The sequence below is a fragment of the Accipiter gentilis genome, chromosome 19 (genome assembly GCF_929443795.1).
Source record: "Accipiter gentilis chromosome 19, bAccGen1.1, whole genome shotgun sequence".
Classification (NCBI taxonomy): Eukaryota; Metazoa; Chordata; class Aves; order Accipitriformes; family Accipitridae; genus Astur; species Astur gentilis.
Window position 1 is genome coordinate 5,508,789 of NC_064898.1, and position 20,423 is coordinate 5,529,211.

Below are 20,423 nucleotides of genomic sequence, written 5' to 3' on the forward strand. Positions count from 1 at the left end.
CTGATGAAGACAGGCTTTCTTCAGCTATCTAGTTTAGGTCATGTCAGATCCTCTAGTTGAGCATTTCTAGTACAGAAGCGCTCTCTATCAACAATCCAGACTATTTTGAAAGCATACTCTAACCACTTTCCCTACCTGAAAGCCTGGCTTAAATTAATATAGCATCAACAGCAGCACTTATCCTAAAGTGGTGTTTGAAGGCCTGAGCGTGGAAAGCTCTCAGGACACCGTATTATCCCCAGAAGCCAGACCAGCAAGAATACACACGGATTTGTTCTGTGGAACATCTCCAGCCCCAATCCTGACCAACTGCGAGATGAATGCTCTGCTGCAAAGCCACATCCATCCAGCACTGTCACTGCAGCAGAGCCCAGCCAATATTATAGGTGCTGTCCTTTCAAAAAGGATTGTTGAGGAGAACACAACCAGCGTCCAGCAAAATAAGGACTGCCAACAACATCTGTTTATTTAAACCAAAGATAGTCCTACATTCTCCAAAGATACTATTTTTTTGTTCATCCCACTTAAATTGTTGGAAAGTTTCTGAAAGGCTGAGACTTCCATTCCAGTGCTATGGTTTCTGCGGGGAAACAGAGAAGCTATCCTCAGTGGAAATGTAACAGTATCCTACTTTGTTGGATACACTGACCCTGGCAGCCACCCGTGGGCTTAAGGCCTGCTTAACTACCTTCCCATTACTCAGAAGAGTAATTCCCAGCTCATGTATCAAAATTCAGCCACAGCGGATCTCCACTTTGGTCTCCCCATCTGCTAGCTAACATGAAATTTCCAAGAGACAGGTAAGTATACCAAGATGAGGTATAGATAAGCCTATAGGTGGCACTCTTACCCTGACACAACACTGAAGGACCACGAAGCGCTGGTCCTCCCCTTCCCTTACAGGAGAGAGTCCCATGTCAGCGAAGAAACCCATTAGAAGCATTAATTCCACAAAGCACTTTTAATGAACATTTTCGATTTTATTGTCAACACACTTAAAAACGGAAACCTATGTTCAAAACAACTCTTTTTGAGAGTACTGAAATACAAAGTATTTCACACGGAAGTTTGTTATTGTAACGCAAACAGAAGTGACATGTAGAATATGCCGATGCGCATTTTATGTGCTCCAAGTCACAAGTTTAAGAACCGTACTGCTACAGAACTGTCACACGGGCTTGGAAAGTGAGTATTTGACTGTTTTTAAGTATCACCTCTGCATTTCTAGTATTACACATTTACTTGGAAACTTCCTAGCAGTGGACAGAGAACATGATAATTTTCTCTTCAAGGCTTGTTTTGAAAGCACCATGACAACAGACTGTTCAAACTACTTCCTTACAGAGGGAAGTCTAAACAGAGACAATTATTGCAGTTATGGCTTTTTAGGGGTAATGTTTATTATTATCTATGACAGGTTTGTGAATATACAATAACAAGCAAAAATCAGTATTTCCTGGTAGTTCCTCCTGGAAAGCAAAACCAGCACTGCCCATTTTAATTTTTTTCTTTTTATACTAAAGAAAGCAAACTCTTATATTCTATACAAAATGCATGTGCTTGGCCAGGCACTGACCAGCTTTCCCTTCTAGATTCTGTAAAACTAAACTAACGCAAACACACAAAACTTCTTTATTGGTTAGCAGCAAAGAAGTTCTGCAAACTTTACACAATAAATAGATTTCTGCTTAATTTAAATTTATTTCCGAAAGAGTGACATGACTAAATGAGTTGTATTGGACAGTGACACACGTATCACGCTCCATCACCAAGACCCTAAGCTTAGTCAGAAAGGGAGAGGAACGGAGCAAAGGGAAAGGAATGTCTGTTCTAAAACGACGGGAAGATTTATGCTGCACTTTGCTTTTCTCTTAAAGGTCCCAAAGAAAAGTTTTCTAAAGCTACCTCAAGGTTACTTCTCACACAAGCAAGTTGGTTCAAAATTCAATTTTGAACAGCATCTTTTCCTGAAAAACTGAGACATCCCTGCAGTCTGACACTTAATGACATTCCTGGCTTGTAACAACACGTATTCGTCACTCTCTTCTCCTCATCGTTTGCTTGACCGCTTTTCATGCTTATCCTTTGTGTGCTGGTTCCTGTTTCGGTGCCTTGGAGGAGAGCAGCTGACTCTCCTTCTGGACTGAAAGCTGGGTGTATATGGGTGAATTCTGCATTTCTTTGGTTTTTCTTCTTTCCTGCTTTTGTTTGGCTCGGGCTCCTTACTGTCTTCCTTTTGCTCACGTTCTTGGTCTTGTTCTTTTTGAGATGGTAACGTGTTTTTGATGGTATTAATAAGAAATCTTTTATTTGTACCAGCAAGAGGACATTTCAACCTGTAAAGACATTTGAAAGTGATCAAAAGACAAGATAAAAACATCCTGAAACAACTCTGAGATTTTAACTTAAATAATTTTAAGACAGGTTTGTGCTTTTGGCTTTCCTTGCATGCCACCTAGTGTAAACTCTCAGTACAGAAAGATATGCTTAAGGTTATCTCCATTCTGCTTTTATCTTACTCTTTATCGGATGAAAATTATTCTACTCCAACACAGTGAAAATCCACATGATTTTCACAAGGTAGTGCATGCAGGGGGAAGCAGAGGATGACAATATATTTTAAGGTTGACAGTGCTTAACGTGGGTATTCAGGAATCAAATATTTAGTAACATATTCCAAGTCAAATCGGAATGGTTTACAAGATCATAATCTACTCAAGTCAGCATTATCTAACGAACTGAGATATTCAGAAAGTGAAAGATACACTTGCATGAAAAATCAAACAGCTGTAGCGATAAAACATAAACATGAGGCATACCAATTTTAACTTCTATCTGGCAACCACCAAACAAAATGTTTTATTTCTTTTTCTTAAAAAGAAAGGATACTTATCCAACTCTTATCCATTGTTTCTGACTTTCTCCTCTTGCAGCTTAACAATTTTGCACATAATTTATCAGCTAGTTCTAGTGAACAAGTACTGTACATTTCATTTATCTTGTAGATATCAGCTGTACTCTACTTATTCCCAATTTCATCTCTTAAAGAATGGAATGAGAAAAACAAGTTTGAATATATTCCTGCAGTAAGCAGAAATCACTCTGAAGACTTTGTTTATACTGGGAGCCACTGCGGTGTTTGTCTTCACAACATTTTTGAGTCTGCATACTAATAGTTATGGGATTACTCTAAAAAAGCAGAGCTGTTGGAGATCACAGTGCCCCTTACTGAATCAACTATGGAGTGAATGAATCCTAACACCGCAATGTTAAGATCATCTATTCTACTTGAGTATTTTGTGTAGAAACCATACCCTGACCATTTAAAAACCTTTGACAACTCTGAAAATCGGAGGTATCAGAACAACAAGAAAATTGTAGTGAAGATCATGTCTGATTATTTAGCATACTCCATGACTTGTAACTGGACATGGCATATACCATTATGTTTTGCTTCAGATCTGCCTACTAAGCTTTACTGATAATTTTTCTTGTCCTAAATCCTCAAAGAACTTACGAGAGTAATTTTAGAAGTACACATTAAACAGTCACACTGTTTTATTTCCACTAGGTATTTCTTGACACATTTCTACAGCATAGTTATTTTAGAGTTTTCTAAACTTTCTGCATACAAATCTACACTGTTTTGCTCAAATCCTGGTTAAAAAAAAACAACACCAAACTTAAAAAACCCCCAAACCTCTAGAGCTGTTATCTAGTATAGCTGTTTTGTAAATTAGAGAGACAGTATTTATCCACTAACTGTATTATGAAGTAAAAATACAAGGCTAATGTATGTCAGTAGAATAGGGTTTCTACTTCAAGCTGTATCAGCTATGAACATGGTGCTGAACATGGCATAGGTTACGCTCAAGACATAACACAAACCAGCTAACATTTAAGCCCTCTGTATGTCTTATGCCAGCATTAAACTGTTGTACCTCCACATTTCCTACCAAGAAGGGCAGCTTCCTCCAGGCCACATCCAGGCAAAAACTATTTCACATTTGTCTCCTTCCTCTTCCTTTTTCTTAAGAGCTAATGCATTGATTAATATATATTGACTAATATATATAGCACCAGAACGAGACAATCTGCCCTAAATAAGTTCACCTTGCTGGAGTATTTATTTCTTTTGGCACTGAGTGCTGCCTGAGCTATACTAAGAACGCAAACTGATGAGAAATGCAGGGCTTCAGAGTCAGCTAAGAGATGCCATTAGCTCAGCATCATACAGTGATAAAAGAGAGCCACCGGCCTTTCACAGGGCAACCGTAAGTTATGGCACTGAAGAGAAACATTAGTCTTTAGTTTTATTGACCTCAGACTTCAACAAAGCAAATTCTACCTTTAAGTCTTAAAGGAAATGAGATGTATGGCACGTGCTATATTACACATGCACACACACAAGCCCATAATGTTTACATATATCCATTGTATATATGGAACTGTGAAGATTAAAAGTGAACTGTATTAATCCATTGATATCTTTGAGAGCATTTCTAATGGTGAGAAAATTGACCTTCCCAAAAACAAGCCTCTGGCTTGCTGTAGGTCTGATCCTGCAATGCTCAATTCAATGACAGCTTTGCCCTCAATATAAGTTCTGAAGGGCTGGGAGGCAAGCTCAGCATGTGCAAGGTGGAGCACAGTACTGCTGACTAGTAAACAGTGCCACAGAACAGATTTTAAAAGCTTTTCTTAAGAAAAAAAAAAAAAAAAAAAAAAAAAAAGAAGTTAAAAGAACATTAAAGTTCCGAACTGGACGTGCCTGAGGCAGGGCTGCAGGCATGACCAAAGCAAGCACACAACCTGCAATTCTAGAGCAGTCTTGTCTACAAAATGGACTCCAGTTCTGTAACAACATAGTCAGTCAGTGCAAGGGTTCACTTTTTGCTTTGCATGTTCCAGTAAGCTAAATCAAGCTATTCTTACCCACATAACCTTGTTCCCCTCCACAGGTAAGTCCCCCACGCCCCAAAAATCTCTCCACTATGCAATGACAAAGAGTCAAGATTGCATTTTGAGCAAGAAAAAAAATATAAATCTGTCATTGAGAACATAGGTCAAATCTTAACTCTACTTTTGGCATTTTAAGCCAAATTCTGTGCAATGACACAGAATTTCCAGGCAATACCTGTTATCAAGTGTAGCAGTGCAGTTCAACACATAAGTGTACCATGCAAGTTCTTAACAGTAAAACATGCTGACACCATTTAGGACACAAGAGTACAGTCCTATGCACCACAGTCTTTTCTCTGCTGGGTAACTGGACAAATCAAACAGGTTTGGCACCGTCAGCCTCAGCATATAGAGTAAACCACATCTTTCCAGGAAACAAAGTTCATTATGGATGAACTTACAAGTACATTTCTAACACTTCCAAACTGCCATGGAAAATACAGTGCGCTTAGCAGAAGAGTGACTGAAGGCAAAAAAAAAAAAAAAAAAAAAAAAAAAAGGCAGCTAGAGGTTGTTTTGCCAGACTAACTAATCTAGGCTGTTACCCTTTCACAGGGGATCACACAAAACAGGATGCCTGGGAGGACATGGCAAGCTTTTTTGTATGGACTTGGCAGCTAGATACAGCTGGCAGGACTTTGGATGGGAACCGGTGCTCTGATCACAAGATTTCAACATATTTACTTTGCAATCTCTGTCTGTACCCTGTTTCTCCTCCTCTTCACATTCAAATGAAAGAGATGTAGGGGAATCACATTGCAGTGTTTCTGCACAGTCATGCAACACCCATTCAAAGACAAGATGCAATACAGCATTTCACAGTTCCAGTGCCCTCAAATGCCTCGGCCTCATCTTCATTATTTTGTATTCTACAGTACTTCTAACAGATTTGGTATTGAACAGAAAGCTATCTGTAGGAATGAAAGCAATTTTAGGATTGCTTTACAAGAAATCAGGTTAAAAATAATTTAATGCTTCCAAAATTTATCTTCTTTTTGCAATTTCATCTGCTCTTACAATGTAGAGCTGAACAAACCATCCCAAAATATCCTGTTTTCCGTATCTTATTTTAGGTAAGCTTTTCAAGTAAGCAAAGAAGATTACATTCAGTTCAGCCTTAGCACTTGCTACCAGCATCTTTGAAGACCAGACCGATACCTTGGAGAGGGAAAAAAAAAAAAAAAAAAAAAAGCAAGCCTCTAGAACACAGTAGCTTTTGTGGCATTTTAATTGCCTTTCTCAATTAAAGCAGAACCACTTAAAATGGGACCTAACTCTACTGCTATAAAGAAGCTTATGAATTATGTACATAGGACCAACAAAAACACTTAAGAAAAGCTGAGCTTTTAGTTTGATTTTACCTAGACACATGATGGAAAATCCCAAATATCCTATAGCTTTATTTCATCTATGTCCAATACTCTCTGATGAATTAAGGATAAATTTATCTAACCATTTCAAGTGTTCGTACACTATTTGTCCAAAACTGCCCATCCTGGATCCAGCTGGCCCTTCAAACGTTAACTTCCAGACAGCTGCTCTGATGTCTTTTCTCACCTCAGAAGTTCCAGCATCACAGCAGCATCACTGAGATTCAGCCACAGATTCTGCTCTCTTTTGCTCAACATTTCCAGGATTAAGACACCTTCAGAAGAGGATCCTCCTTTTCTTTTCTCTCACAGGTGTTCTTACTTGTGACTAGCTCTACTAATGCTTGAACCAGATACATCATCAGCAGGTATCATAAGGATGTAGGAGACCCCCAACAAGAATCACTATGGCCATAGGGTACATACAAAAGGAACATTGCAGGAACTAGAAACACTGCAGTGCTGAGATCAAAAATCTTGAGGACATCCAAGGAATAAGTCAATACTCAAGAGCCAACAACGTGGTATCTACAGATAAGAATATCCAGTATTTCTTGCATTCATTTGCCATGGACCTAGATACTGCCAACCTGAGCAGTCCTGAGAGCATGGAGGCCAGTGAGCTAAGACTCCTAACCAATTAAGAGCTCATGTAGCCCATCGGCGATACTGACAGTTGCTCTGTGCCCAGGGAGCCTCAGATAATTTCCCTTCACACATAAGCTCCTGCCTGATATCACCACCCAACCTCCCTGTTTGGGACAAGCCTTTCTTCTACTAGCATCTAACCCCTACAGGTTGCAGCACCTACCCACATCATCCACAGCAAACTTGTAAGACAATGTAACACTGGCAAAACATTCCCAAACTGGAAGAAATACTGTCCCATATTTCAAGGCTGAGTCTTTGTACTAGAGACTTGGGTTAAAGGATGACTGCTTGGTACATTTTTTCAGTACCTGTCAGCTATGCTAGCTTGGATGCTTGTAATTTAGGCTCAAACAGCAGCTGACTATCCATCTCGCATGAGAAGGCAGCAAAAAGTTAGGTAGGGGTGCTTGGGAAGCTTCTTCAAACAGCACACTTGAGCTACAGAGAACTAATCACTCTGGACACTAATGGAACAGTGGCTTGAACCTGAAAGCAGTCCCAAAACAGTGTGCAGAGACTGGCTAAGATTTTGCTGCCATCAACACCCACCAGGAGACACTACTCCTTTGTAATGGTATGCACAATATAGTTCCCCGGGAATGCCACCTCCCCACGCACCTCCCTTTAACCAACTCCTGTCAAATGCCACTGACTCCAGAAATGTATTTCCCAGTATTCAACAGCTGCTGGAGAGCAACATAAACTGGAATCAGCAAAGTATGAGCAGTAGCAGCCTCTGCTTCTCCTTACCCAAAGACAGATGGCAGAACAAATCTTTTCTTCATAGGCCGAGTTGCTTCAACTATCCAGTGCCAATGCAGGACTGATGGCCTTACACTAGATGTCTCCAGGGTTTGTGCATCTCTTCTCCAGGACTCCTCTGACAAAGGGCTGAGGAAATCCCAGAAGTCCTCATGAAACACACCTGTAAGCATTTTGAGTTTGGCAAGGAAGGAAGGTTTTGCGTTTCATCTGTTAAGACTGTGCTTTTAGACAAGTTGGTGATGACCTTGTCTCTTCGCTTCTACCAGTTATGCTTTCCTGGATTTGGTCTACTAATATACATTTTCATGATCTAACTTTTCTGCTCATTTCATTTGCTATCCACAGAGCTCAGAGCAGCAGTTACCTTCTCCTCAGTAGTTTACAATTGCAAGGTTACATGTCAGTCTTGGATCTAATCTCTGAAGCCCTTCAGGATTTACTGTAGCATCAGTTACATCTGATCGCATTTTGCTGGAGTGTGATACTCAGCTGAGCATAGTTAAGTTTCCTTCCAAGTATCTTACTAGTTATCTCATCTCCCAGGTAAATATGCAATACCTAGCTGTTGGGCCAGTTCAGAAGGACCAGAACAGCACAATGGAGCACGAAAAATATTAAAGGGAAGAGAGCAGTGGCAGCTTCCAGCTGCTGTTCTCTTCCACTTGCAGAACTAGACACCAAAGGTTATTGGGAGTCTGCCTATGGGGGGCTTTATACCTTCCTTACAGCCACGTACACCACTAGCCTATGCCAAACTCTATGGCAGCAGGTTTGTGACAAATGGGATTACTACCAGTCTCTCTTAAGGATAAATTCAGAGAGGGAAAAATCCCTGGAAAAGCATCATATACAAAAAAAAAATATCATCTGAGTGCAGGATATCCTGAGCTGCAGGCTGCCCGAAGCTGGGATAGTACCTTGAGGAAGTACTGCTACTTTCTTGTACTTTTCTTCCTCCATTTCCTAGGTGCTGGGTATTGGCCACTGATGGAGGCAGGGCACTGCAGAAATGGATCCATTGTTTGGCCCAGTATAGCTATTCTCACGTTCCTCTGCAGCTGAAAGGATCCTTACTTCAACAGTGTCAGTTCAGGATATCACCACGCCAATCCCTACGTCAACAGTCTTCCTCTGCCTGAAGCCTTCTTGACAATCCTCTCCTCCTACACCTTTAACACAACCCTGGCCTAGCCACACACTATTTCACTCTAGTGGAATCTGCAGTTGTTCTGAAGAACAGGTCACCCTTGGCTATCCCCTCCTCTGGCAGGTCTTGGGCACAAGGCTTCAGCAAACTGCATGTTACCCCGAGCTGACCATCACAGCCAGCTGCGCAGGACCACTACTCTTTTACAGAGAAGGAATAAGAAGTAGCCGGAGCCAGGAGCAGAAGCCCATACGCACTCCTGGCAGGTATTGCAGACTGCACAAGCAGCAGCGAAGTTGCACAGGGATACTTGGTTATCTCCTAACAGAAATCTCCATACCTGGAATTAACTTGCAAATTCACAGTAACTGGATGCAACACTTCACAGAGCTAACTAATTAGCTGCACTGGTTTACTGGCCATTTGGCAAGGCTGACAGGGTAAAAGCATGCTGCATCAGTATAGCTATAACCACTCCAGGGGATTAAACCAATCTAACTATGTTAACACAAAGAGTGTAAACTGCATCCCTAGCAGAAATACTGGGTAAAATATACAAAAACCCCAAAACTTGTTTAGAAAACATAAGGATTAAATGTTTTCAGCAAGATGCTATTTTAATCTCTTCAGAGCTACTAAAACAAACACAGCCAAGAAATCAGCTGAGAACTTCATTAACAGCACAGGCTTATCTTCTACTACTGTTGGTGGAGGAAGCCAAACCTTATCTACAAATGAGTTTAATGCAGTCAACTGGTGTACTACTTGTGTGAACATCCCTAGATCCAATAGCTTCTTATCAAAGTCACACACATTATTTTAAGATGAATGACTCTTCTCGGCACGTTATTACTTCTTTAATTACAATTACATGCATTACATTCCATAATAATCTAGCTGTAAACACTGAAATACTGCATTGAGGAATTAATACTGTATTTCTATTAAGATTTAAATACTGTGATTCTTCTCCCACTTGCTACACAAATTAGCCCCTGGGTTTTAGGGGTTTTTTTTAAGTATTAAAAAATACCTCCTTCCAAAATTGGATTATACTTCGAGTTCATTTTTTGGCTGCAATTTACACATGGATTCTCTACTAGAGGATCATTTATTATTTTTATTGTTTTAAGGGTTTAGGTTTCTTTGTCAGGTTATGAATTCTGTTAACTTAAACAGAATCTAAGCCAGTAACATGTGGCCAGTATGTAAGTAAATGCACACTGAAACCACCCAGTATTTTAAAGACTCACGAGGTTCCAATTCAAACTTTGCAATTCCATCTATTATAAGGAAACAGTTTTCCAATTGCTTTGACTTCAACACATTCAGTCACACAATTTCATGCAGGCAGAATTTACTTGAACTTCTTTCTTATCTGGACTCAAATTTTTGCCCAGACAAATTAATACATGGATGAAGACAAATTATTTAAACATGAAGCAAATTAAAAGGTAGAGACTTCTGTCACGCATTAAATGTAGGATTTATTTTGGCATTGGTCACAGAATTAATTTCCTCTTGGCACAACTTACCAACCCATAGCTCCCATTGTTTCAGCTCTGGTTCTCCCACGTTTTGCCTCTTTGAGTAACTCTTCCACAGCCTTCCTAAATATAAGGAAAAGAAAAAAGTTACCACTTGTGGAACACAAGAACTTGCCACTTTATGCACTTATGTAAATAAAGTGGAGAGCTTCTTCACTATAATGAATTCAGCAATAAAGAAGCTACCAAAATCACCTTGACTTTCTTATTAAGAGAATTCAGATTCCTATCCATCAAGATTAAAAGAAACATTTTGACATATTAAAAGCAATTAAAGCTGTTGCAAATACAACAATTGCAATACTAATTGAATATTAGAAATAAAGTGTACAGAATTGGTGTACTACACTGAAAAGCACAGTCCCTATCACTTTGCCTTGGGAATGCTCTTCCCTGCTGTCACTTCACTTCGGTTCTTCCCAAAGTCTTTCAGCCACAGCAGACCTATTTTGAGCACAGCTGAACACCAGCAGTAAAATAGCAAGCAGTCAGACGACAGTAAAATCCCTGCAACTACCAGTCGTCAAACTGCACTAGCTTTGTGTAACAGTGGAAGAAAAGAGCTCATCTTTGTGACTATGATCCACCACCATCCAAAACAACCAACTTTTACATTATCAGCATATTCTAGAACAAACTGGCGAGACTACCACTGAAGCGATTAAATAACTATGCTCACATAAAAAGGTCATCGGAGAGCATAAATTATGCAAATTATAGATAAATCCTGCAATGTCAGTCTTTCAGTTCTCTTTATGAATTAATTTCAATCTCAAATAAAACTGAAGTAACTGCTCTACAGTACATGGTTGAAGTTAATGGGAAAACCAACGAAGGGATAACGTGAGCCGTTTATTATATAAATTGAACACATAAACTAACAATTTAGTTAGTTAACTGTAAGCAACTCCATATGTCAACCAAAAAATAACTGCAAGACAGAAAAGGAAAGCTATGCACCTGGCTGTAATACCCAGTATATGAAGCTAAGCATTAACACCACTGACCCGGGTAAGACTGAAGGCAGGAGGTAACAAAGAGGGTATTTATTGTTTAGGTCTCCCAGCTATGATAGTCCAAATGCCAGCAGCCATTCTGGCACATGTACTATCAAGATGCTTGTGTTGCTCACAAGTGTGCATGTAGACTGTGCAAAACAGGTAACTGCCAACAGACTTCAACTCAAACTTCAAGGAAGCCATGTCCTATCACATTGTTATGGTATTATTAGCATAGCAGAATTTTGCTGCTTTGCAACAGATTGAAAAAAGCCTAAGTATCCATTTTGTTGTCAAGCCAAAACTGAGACTAGAGAAGTCAAGAATCATCATCTAATAGCAGAAGCAGGTCTGAGAAGAAAAGCAAGCAATTTACATGGCAGGTCCATGTCAAGATCTAACAAGTTATTGCTGGGCTCTGAACATCTAACAGAGTGGTTTATTACCATTTAGGTTCTTAAAGTCTACACAGAAAACACAAGAGGTCTTAGCTTTAAATGCATACAGTGCATGTGCATAACACGGAATGAAAATAAGCAGCACAGAATTTCCTTCAGTAGCTAATGAGAAAATGTCATGCAGTTACAGGGCAGCCTACATCTGTCATTCTAGATCTAACCTTCTTCAGTTTGTTATGGTTTTAACATAAGCCTTTACTGGCTCCCTTCACATTTGTGATCGTGGATTTGTTCATTCATTAGGACAGGATGGTGACATTTTATAAACACACACACACTTTTTCTTCTGTCAGTATTGCTTTTGGGCATGCTTTGGTTTTCCCTGGTACCAGAAACAAATTGGTGCTAAATGAGTACAAGTGTAACGTACATCAAGTTGTAGCTACTCTTTCTACAGTTACTCTGCAGCTCTGTTTGGATGTAGTTTTCATATTTTATACTTACAACTAGCTATCACAGAACTACTTCCTCACTTTATAGTAGTTTCCAGCAAGCAGTACTTTAGCTAAAGATTCCTAAACAAGCCTCCAGAGTCTGTCACTAGCTGTTGAAGAACATATAAATAATCCTTGATCAACTTTTTTATATATATATATATATATATAAAAATTCCCCCTTTGTTCCAAGGGGAAACCATTCCATCCAGCAAAAGCCGAGATCTGTGCCAGACAGATGTGCAAATACTCACAGGCTATAACTTTTTCCTTTGGGAGTTTGCATTTGAAGGGCTTTGCAAAGGAAAGTGTCCAAGACTTCCATAGAAACAATAGTAGAGAAACGCACCAAAAATTGTAGTATTGCTTCTCTGTGCATTAGTTTATTAATGGCACATTGGTTTAAGGTTCCTTACAGAAGTGTCTCTCTCATATAAGGTTATTACTCTCAGTAGCAGTTGGGCTTGGGGTACTTTGAATCCTTTTTGAAGCATACATTCAATTGCAAGGAGGTGTTGCATATGCAGTCATAGCATGAGCATTTGTGGGAACGGAGCATCTGCCCAGGTTTTGAGTCGGTAACCTGTCTGAGTTACCTGCACCTAGATGCAAAGTACAGCATCAGCAACCTTATCAGCTACTGCTGCCTTCCCAGGTAGAAGCAGTGGCATATGTGGGACAGCTACTGCCAAGAACAAAAAAAAAAGGGTAAGAAACACAGGCTCTACCACTGGAACGTGGGAGACGTTGCATACAGAGGTCTCCATGAAGTTATGGCAAAAATTATTTTTTCTCCAGACCGAGAATATTCTGCCTGAGCTAGTTTATAGTAATGACAGCAGAAACACATGGCCTTTATAAAATCCTGTCCTGAGCCTTCAAACAGCAATGTCAGACAAAGGGGAGGAAAGAGGAAAAAAAAAGTATCTGACTTTCACTTACCGCAGTTACCAAACTTAGTGATTCTGTTTTGAGAAACCTGACTAGGAGGCAGATGAAAAGCCTGTCACTATTATTATAAAACCTGCCATTATTTTATAATTAAAATCATAAACCAAAGTATCTGAGCTACAAAGCACTAATAAAAGCCACAGACACACACACATTTTTTAAACAGCTATGATTCAGTTTTAGGGGAAACATCACAATAATTTAACATGGTGACACCAATTCTATTAACTTAGGTAGGAATTATAAGCCATTAAGTATTTGAGACTGTTTTTTTTTTCCTCTGGTTGTATCAAAGATCAGACTGACTTGGCATCCATCTTAGTAGCCTTATAAGTCAACACCTTCCTTTCTTATCAAACACTGTTTCCTAATATTGGTCCTTCAACATCAATCTTATTCACTGCACCTACACAAAGCCCTTTCGACTTGCACAGACAAACGAAAAAAATCCTCAAATCCTCTTTGAAATAATGTGTTTCCACTCACTGAACTTACATCCTCTACACAAGTAAGCCAAAAGCTTAAAAGCTATGCAAACAAGGTTTTTACATTTGCTTTTAGAGGCCTCTTGGGACTTCGCATTCCTTGTTCTCTTCATTTTTACAGCTTGGTTACAATACAAGCAGTCCTGTGGCTGCCAGCTTCAACTCCAAGACCAGCAGCATGAGCAAAGGGAACAACACAGCATGCAGCTTTCACAGGAGAACCACCCAAACACTGGGGGACTGACAGGAAGGAAAATTAGGGACAGGGGCACATTTAAGAACACTGTCATCATTCTGGCACCTTTTACAGCAAGCACCACTTAAAACTTCCTGTAGCAATCCTTTTTGAGCAATCAAGCTTAGCTGCAGAATTGCAGTAACATGAAGGTATAAGCAGTGATGTTTTTATCTTCAAGAGTATCACCCAAGACCTATTTACATTTCTGAGGGATTAGACCTTTTCCTCTATATTCCAAGGTTACAGGCAAAGCTCCCGTTGCATAAATCCTAACTTGCATCACAAATGCATGTGCCCAAAGAATGGGAGAACGTTAAAGTTTCCGAAGTCAGGCAAAACCAGAGATATTTTCTATTCCTCACTCAGGGAAAGAGCTTAATCATTTTTCCGAAAGATCATACAGACTGAAAAATGAATAATTGGTAATAAAGAGGTATGTCTGATACAGTTACAGGCAATGAAAACACTGTGTCATTACAGAGACCACCCAATGTTTGTAATTATAGACCACTCTGTTAGGAGAAGACGTATCACGCTGGAGCCGACAGCCGTGAGGCCACACAGCCACAGCTCCATGCCCAAGTCCAACCAGTAGCAATGCTGAAAATCTACTCCCAGCAGGCAGATGCACACACCACACATATACACCACTGGCCACACCGATCACAGACACACAGAGCACCCACACCAACGGCTTCATCCTGCTCTTCTCTCTGGCCGGAGCGCACGAGGCTTCAGCGCAACTCCACTGCTGGTACACACCATCACACAGAGCTGGCTGGGACTCCCTGGTCCCCCAGTACCCGAGCCCACTGAAGTTTTGCCCATAGGGACACACAGGCACACACATGTCTCACCCCCTGGAGACCCTCTGACCTGACAGTCTCTCCAGCAGCTGGCCAGGTCTCCCTGGTGCCTCCAACAGCTAGCTTCTCCCGTGGTCTTGCTCTTAGAGATACACGCTCACCTCCCAGCTCCCACCTTATTCACCCACTCACCCGCTGATCCAGCTTGATCTTTGCTAGCAGCCACATGCTCCCTCACACACCCACACTTGCTCCAGTACTGCAGCACAGATAAATAATAGGTCCCCAATCCCACTCCAGTGGCTGACACTTGGTTTTATTCACTCCATGAAGTGTTCCCGGTTGCTGGCATGCAGCCCTCCAGCCCAGGGTCCCAACCCAACTGCTGGCATCCAGACCTGTACTGGTTCCAGTTGCTGGCACCATGGACACACAGTCCCTCCGACCCATGGTTTGACTCTAGCTGCTAGCAATGAGATGTACACCCACTCCCCTCAAATAGAGTCCCTCACCCAAGAAAGAGTTAGAAAGGAATTTAACAGGAAGACAGGACAGACTGCGCTGATCAGGTGCAGGGCACAGCCAGACAAGGGTACCGACCAGCAGCCTATTCACACACGACCCGACATTTTTACCCCTTATTCCTCTATTTTCCCACTCTTGCTTCTCCCCAAATCACCTGAACCTATCCCTTTCCCCGCCTTTGGTTCCTCCCCTACACACCCCATAATAAGCCTCATGCAATCTCAAAATGCTCTTCTCCTGCATCCCATAATACATCCCACACCCCTAGGCAGCAACACCCTTAAGTCCCAAAGGCGCTCCAGCATTGACTCATCTTCATGGATGTCACACCTGGAGGACGAGGCTGACTCCTGGGACCAGCCCTGGGAGGGGCCCAGAGAAGATGTTTTCATCTATTTCATCTACTATTTGCGCTCTTCCATCCACTACGGTCTCTCTTCAGTCCTCCCGTGGGTGTGCCCAGGAGCTTTTGGCACATAACCTAACAAACTCTGCCATCTCCACCCACGCCATCATCTTATTAAAAGATCCCGATGAGAACTCTAATGAAAATACATCTACTGGAATTGCTTCACAGCACGCAATCGGCTACGTAAGTGCACAGACCTGGAGTAGGAGGGCAGCATTCATATTCAACATCTCCCAGAGTCAGAGAAGGGACATTTTTATCGAACACATTTTCGTGAAAGACATTGACCGCATTAATAACTGCTTGCAGTCTATACCATTACTATTTGAGCTCAAAGGCCAGGCTGCTCGGCTACTGTGATCCCCCAAATCACGCTTAAACGTACCTCCTGAGGTACTCTATGTCCTGACAGCAAGCTGCAAGCCCAGGAAAAAAAATTTAGCAGTTTTACTAAGCAATTTTCTCAAAGTAGTTTTATGCTGACTACACAACTTATTTCTAACCATGTACGGGACTGGAAATAGAAGTGAATGTTGGTATTCTGATTACATCTGAATAATATCAAGACCTTCAGTCAAGTAAAGGACTGAAGATACTGCCTTCAATAAAGGAACGGTCATGAAGGCCAGTGTTATTTATAATTAACTCCTCTGAGCTGGTTTGTCCTATCTGCTCACACTTACTAAGAAAACTGAAGAAAGGAATGTCAAGAATAAAGCCTAAGCCACAACATTAAAAGCAAGAATGAAAAATGCCACAGACTTCCTAGCGTTTGTTCAAAGGCAAAGACGTGCTCTCATTCTTTGTCGATGAGGCTTTGTACTTATTTAAATATTCTATTTGTCAGTCCCATGAGGGCTATTTGCAGCACATTTCTGTGCTGATATTCTCACCGGCTTGAGTAGCAAAAACACCACTCCGTTTCAAACACCAATTTTAGCTTGCAGACTACTTTTTGTGCCATGAACATGGGAAAGAACGGCATGCTGAATCCTGATACTTCGATTTTAACTGTTAAAAATAACAGTAAGAACTAGCAACTAATTTCTGCAAGGCACAAAGCTTACTTGTTAAAAAGTGTAATTGGGATGCCTGTGCAGCAAAAATATGAATTCTCAACTCAACTACAGGCCTCTTGTTACAGAATTATAGCATTCCTTGTGATTCAGAGCAGCAGCTCCTTAGGAAACACTTAATTCCAAGTAAATGATGCTCCAAAGAAGCTTGGTAGGCACTTCTAATAAGGTACGGTATCCAAGGTTGTGAAATATTCATAGCTGTTGAAAGACAGAATGGATTATGGAAGGATTTGGACACACAGCATAACAAAGCCACTTCCTTTATATTCACAGAGAAATGACATATTTTCTGTGCTTCAATCACAAAGAACCACCATGATGACAATTTAGGAAGGAGAAGGGGAAGAAAGATTTTTTTAGATAGGGATGAAAATGGTGACCTCTGTAATATCCCAAAGGATATTTATTTGAAATAAACTAAGAAAATCACATACATGTGCTTGCAAGGGAATCAAACTAAGCTCTTCCTAGTAGCTGATTTGTAACCTTTTTTTTTTTTCCTACTCATTCTTGGGGCATACCTTCACAATACCATTAAATATATATGAACAGAATTAACCTAGAATTTTCTTAGGATCGCACTATATCTCAAGACTCGGTCTTCACTGATGTACCAGCAAGTTTCACAGGATAAAATATCAGTTCACACTTCCAACAAACGTTACCGGGTGAGGTGGAGCAGAGGAAATAATTCAGTAGAATGTAGCAAATACTACTATTTTACACACCTGTGGTATTTACAGCTTTTAGAGTTTTAAAATCCAGAGTATGCAACAGTCATATGGTAACTTGCAAGTTAGTATTCAGCTTTGATAGCGACTATCACTTCCTATTAAAGTGAGGAAAACAGAAAATGCAAGGTCAGGAGAGAGTCAGACACGGTAAAACTGAAAAATAATAGCAGGGAAATGTGGCAGTAAGGATGAAACAGAACAAGCAAGATGAAGAGAGCTCTCCTTAGATAATAACCCCCAAAAATAGGACAACTGACTTGTCTTAACAGATCACTGTTCAGAATGCTGGAACACAAAATTCACTTCAGCCCTGAAAAAACACGCACGAAAGTAGTTATGCTTCTTTTTCTGCCATGGTAAATTAACTAAAAACCACACATACAAAAGCCTTAAGCTGTTATTTAAGATTTATGAATTGCGAGACAAGCCAGAGTTCAGACAGACTACTGAAAATACTCCAAATAAACCCATTTTTAAACATTAAAAATCTACCCAAAATAGTTAACACTGTGGCTACAGAACAGAAAAGCCACTATTTGTATGCTAAAGCCCTGTTATAAGGAGCTGAAAAAGTATAAACCCTAACTACCATTGCTGTGCTCTTTACAGGAGAGTATGCTCAACAGGTCATCGAATATGAAACTAAGGAGTAATATCTGTTAACCAAAGGATAAAGAAAGGTCTGTATTAGACTCTTGAGGACGGTACAGGGAAGCATATTTAGAGTAAGAAATACCCAAGTATGACATCTAAATGCATACAGCATGAACTGAATTCAGGGTGCTACTACCAAAGCGAGCTGTTATGAAAGCTGAGGGCATAAAAAAGTAACTAATGATAGGTGGATCCAGGACAGAAAGTGATAATCATCAAGTATATTGTACTTAAGTTCAGAGACGATTAAGCACACATGCAGGTGAACGGTAGCATGGACTGAAAACACCGCACAGCTAAACCCTACCACGTACCACCTGATAAGTAATACTGAGCTTCATCCTCTTTATCTGCCATGCTGCCACAGAAAAGGAATAGCAAAGCCCAACTCGGATTGAAGCTGTGAGGCAGGATAAAACTTTGAATCTGGTTCCTGGGAAGGAGAGCATCAGAAGGAGACTGTGGAGCCATCAGCTATAGCCGGTAGCGAGCAGCTATGCCCTGAAATGCCTGGAGGTCCCCCAGTCCCCAGCACAGCAATAGCAGCCAGGGCACAGGCAGCATGGAAGAACAGTGACACGGTTTCAACTTGCTATGAATGAAAGAGGTTTAAGTTTGGAATGGCACTAGTAAAAATAACATTCACGCATATATAGAAAGAAGCTGCAATTATTAAACTTATGATCTGGCCCTTCGACCACCCCACTGGTTATCACTTTTATCCCATTTAAAATACTTGCCAGATATAAGCACAAACAAGGTGTTTTCTAAAAGCGCTCTCAGACACAGTTTCTTAAAAGTTAAGTGAGAGATTCACGTGGAGAACAGTTCAGAAAGCTTCTGGTCACCACTTCACTACAACATTTTTTTTAAGCAGCTGTAAGAAAAAGTGCAGTTATACAAGCTTGCAAACCCCCCCCCCCCCAAACCCTAATAACTACAAATAGGATTATTACTATGTGATATAAACATATAAAAATTACTATGTGATATATCACATATAAAAACTTGTGGTATAAACACCTAAAGTCTATTCCTAAAGCAAAAGCAAGAGAGGCCTACTGTGACTGAGTATCCAAATAGAGAAATCTGCATTTTAATTCTCAGCGTTTGCTTGGGAACACTGTAACTCAGTACGGACAGCAAGATGAGTCCTCTCGTCCCAACGAAATGCGAAATAGAAAGCAATTTTATTTTTTGACAAAAGAACGGCCACGCATTTTGTATTACTCCACACAAGGAACAGGGCAATTTTAACAATTAGTCAGCTGGCTCATCTCCAACGCTGAAAATTAAAATTTGTAAGAATAGAAGTTTAATGGGGTTTTTTTTGTTAGCTTTACCAAGAACACCTATTCACCAAATTATAGCTGATGAGAGGTGAGCCACCGAACGCTTGTCAATCTTGTTTCTAGACGGTACCAGCACGCATGACAAGAACGGTTGATCATTATTATTTTTTTTTAAAGTCACGGCTCTTCCCATTACGCAGGAAGACCCCATTTATTTTTCTCCCGCACCTCCCTCACCGAAAGCTCCAAAGTTTTGCCCCCAGGACACGCCGCAACCCAGCTCCAGGCTGCGCAACCCCCCCACCCCCGCAGCCGGCGGGGCTGAGGCGGAGAGCGGGGCCGGGCCGAGCCAGGCCGGGCCCAGGCCCCACGGCCACGGAGGGACCGACTCCCGGCCGCTCAAGGCCTGGCGGTTCGTCCCCCCCCGCCCCAGCTCCTCAGACCCCCGAGGTCCGTCGCAGGCGGCCCCAGACCCAACGCTGCGCCGGTCTATGAGGGGCAGGAAGGCGACGCCGGGCCCCGATCCGGCGGGGAGGAGGCCCCGCCGAGGCCGTGAGCACCCCGGGCCGTTCAGCCGCTGCCGCCCGCCCCTCACCTCTCCAGCTCCGGGTCCTCCTCCATGGCGGCGGCGGCCGCTCTCCCCCGCTGCGGCCCGGCTCCTCAGGCGAAGGCCGGCGCCATGTCCCGCTCGAGGCCCGGCTCAGGGCGGAGCGGAGCGGCGGGGGCAGGCGCAGCCGAGCGGCGAGGACCCCGGCGGGGAGGAGCCGGGGCGGTACGAACCCGGCAGCGGCCGCCGCCGCCACACCCCCGCCGGGCACCTGCGGCCACCGGCGGCCGCGCCCGGGACCCCCCTACCTTCTCCCCCAGGGGAGAACGGGGGCGATAGCCGGCCCGGTGTGGATCCTCCCCGACCCGCTC

General features: G+C 41.8%; 1 protein-coding gene across 2 annotated transcripts; it reads right to left on the reverse strand.

The window, feature by feature from the left end:
• Positions 1–946: 946 nt before the first annotated feature.
• On the reverse strand, positions 947–20,312 carry POLR1D (RNA polymerase I and III subunit D). Of its 2 annotated transcripts, XM_049823260.1 has the most exons (4): positions 20,101–20,312; positions 10,431–10,505; positions 7,734–7,874; positions 947–2,336 (listed from the first exon to the last, which is right to left on the reverse strand). In XM_049823260.1, exons 1-4 carry the CDS (start codon positions 20,124–20,126, stop codon positions 2,051–2,053), a joined length of 528 nt encoding a protein of 175 aa, XP_049679217.1. In that variant the 5' UTR covers positions 20,127–20,312; the 3' UTR covers positions 947–2,050. The 2 variants fall into 2 exon arrangements, with proteins under 2 accessions (XP_049679217.1, XP_049679218.1); XM_049823261.1 differs by lacking the exon at positions 7,734–7,874 and having other exon boundaries at positions 20,101–20,300.
• Positions 20,313–20,423: the final 111 nt, after the last annotated feature.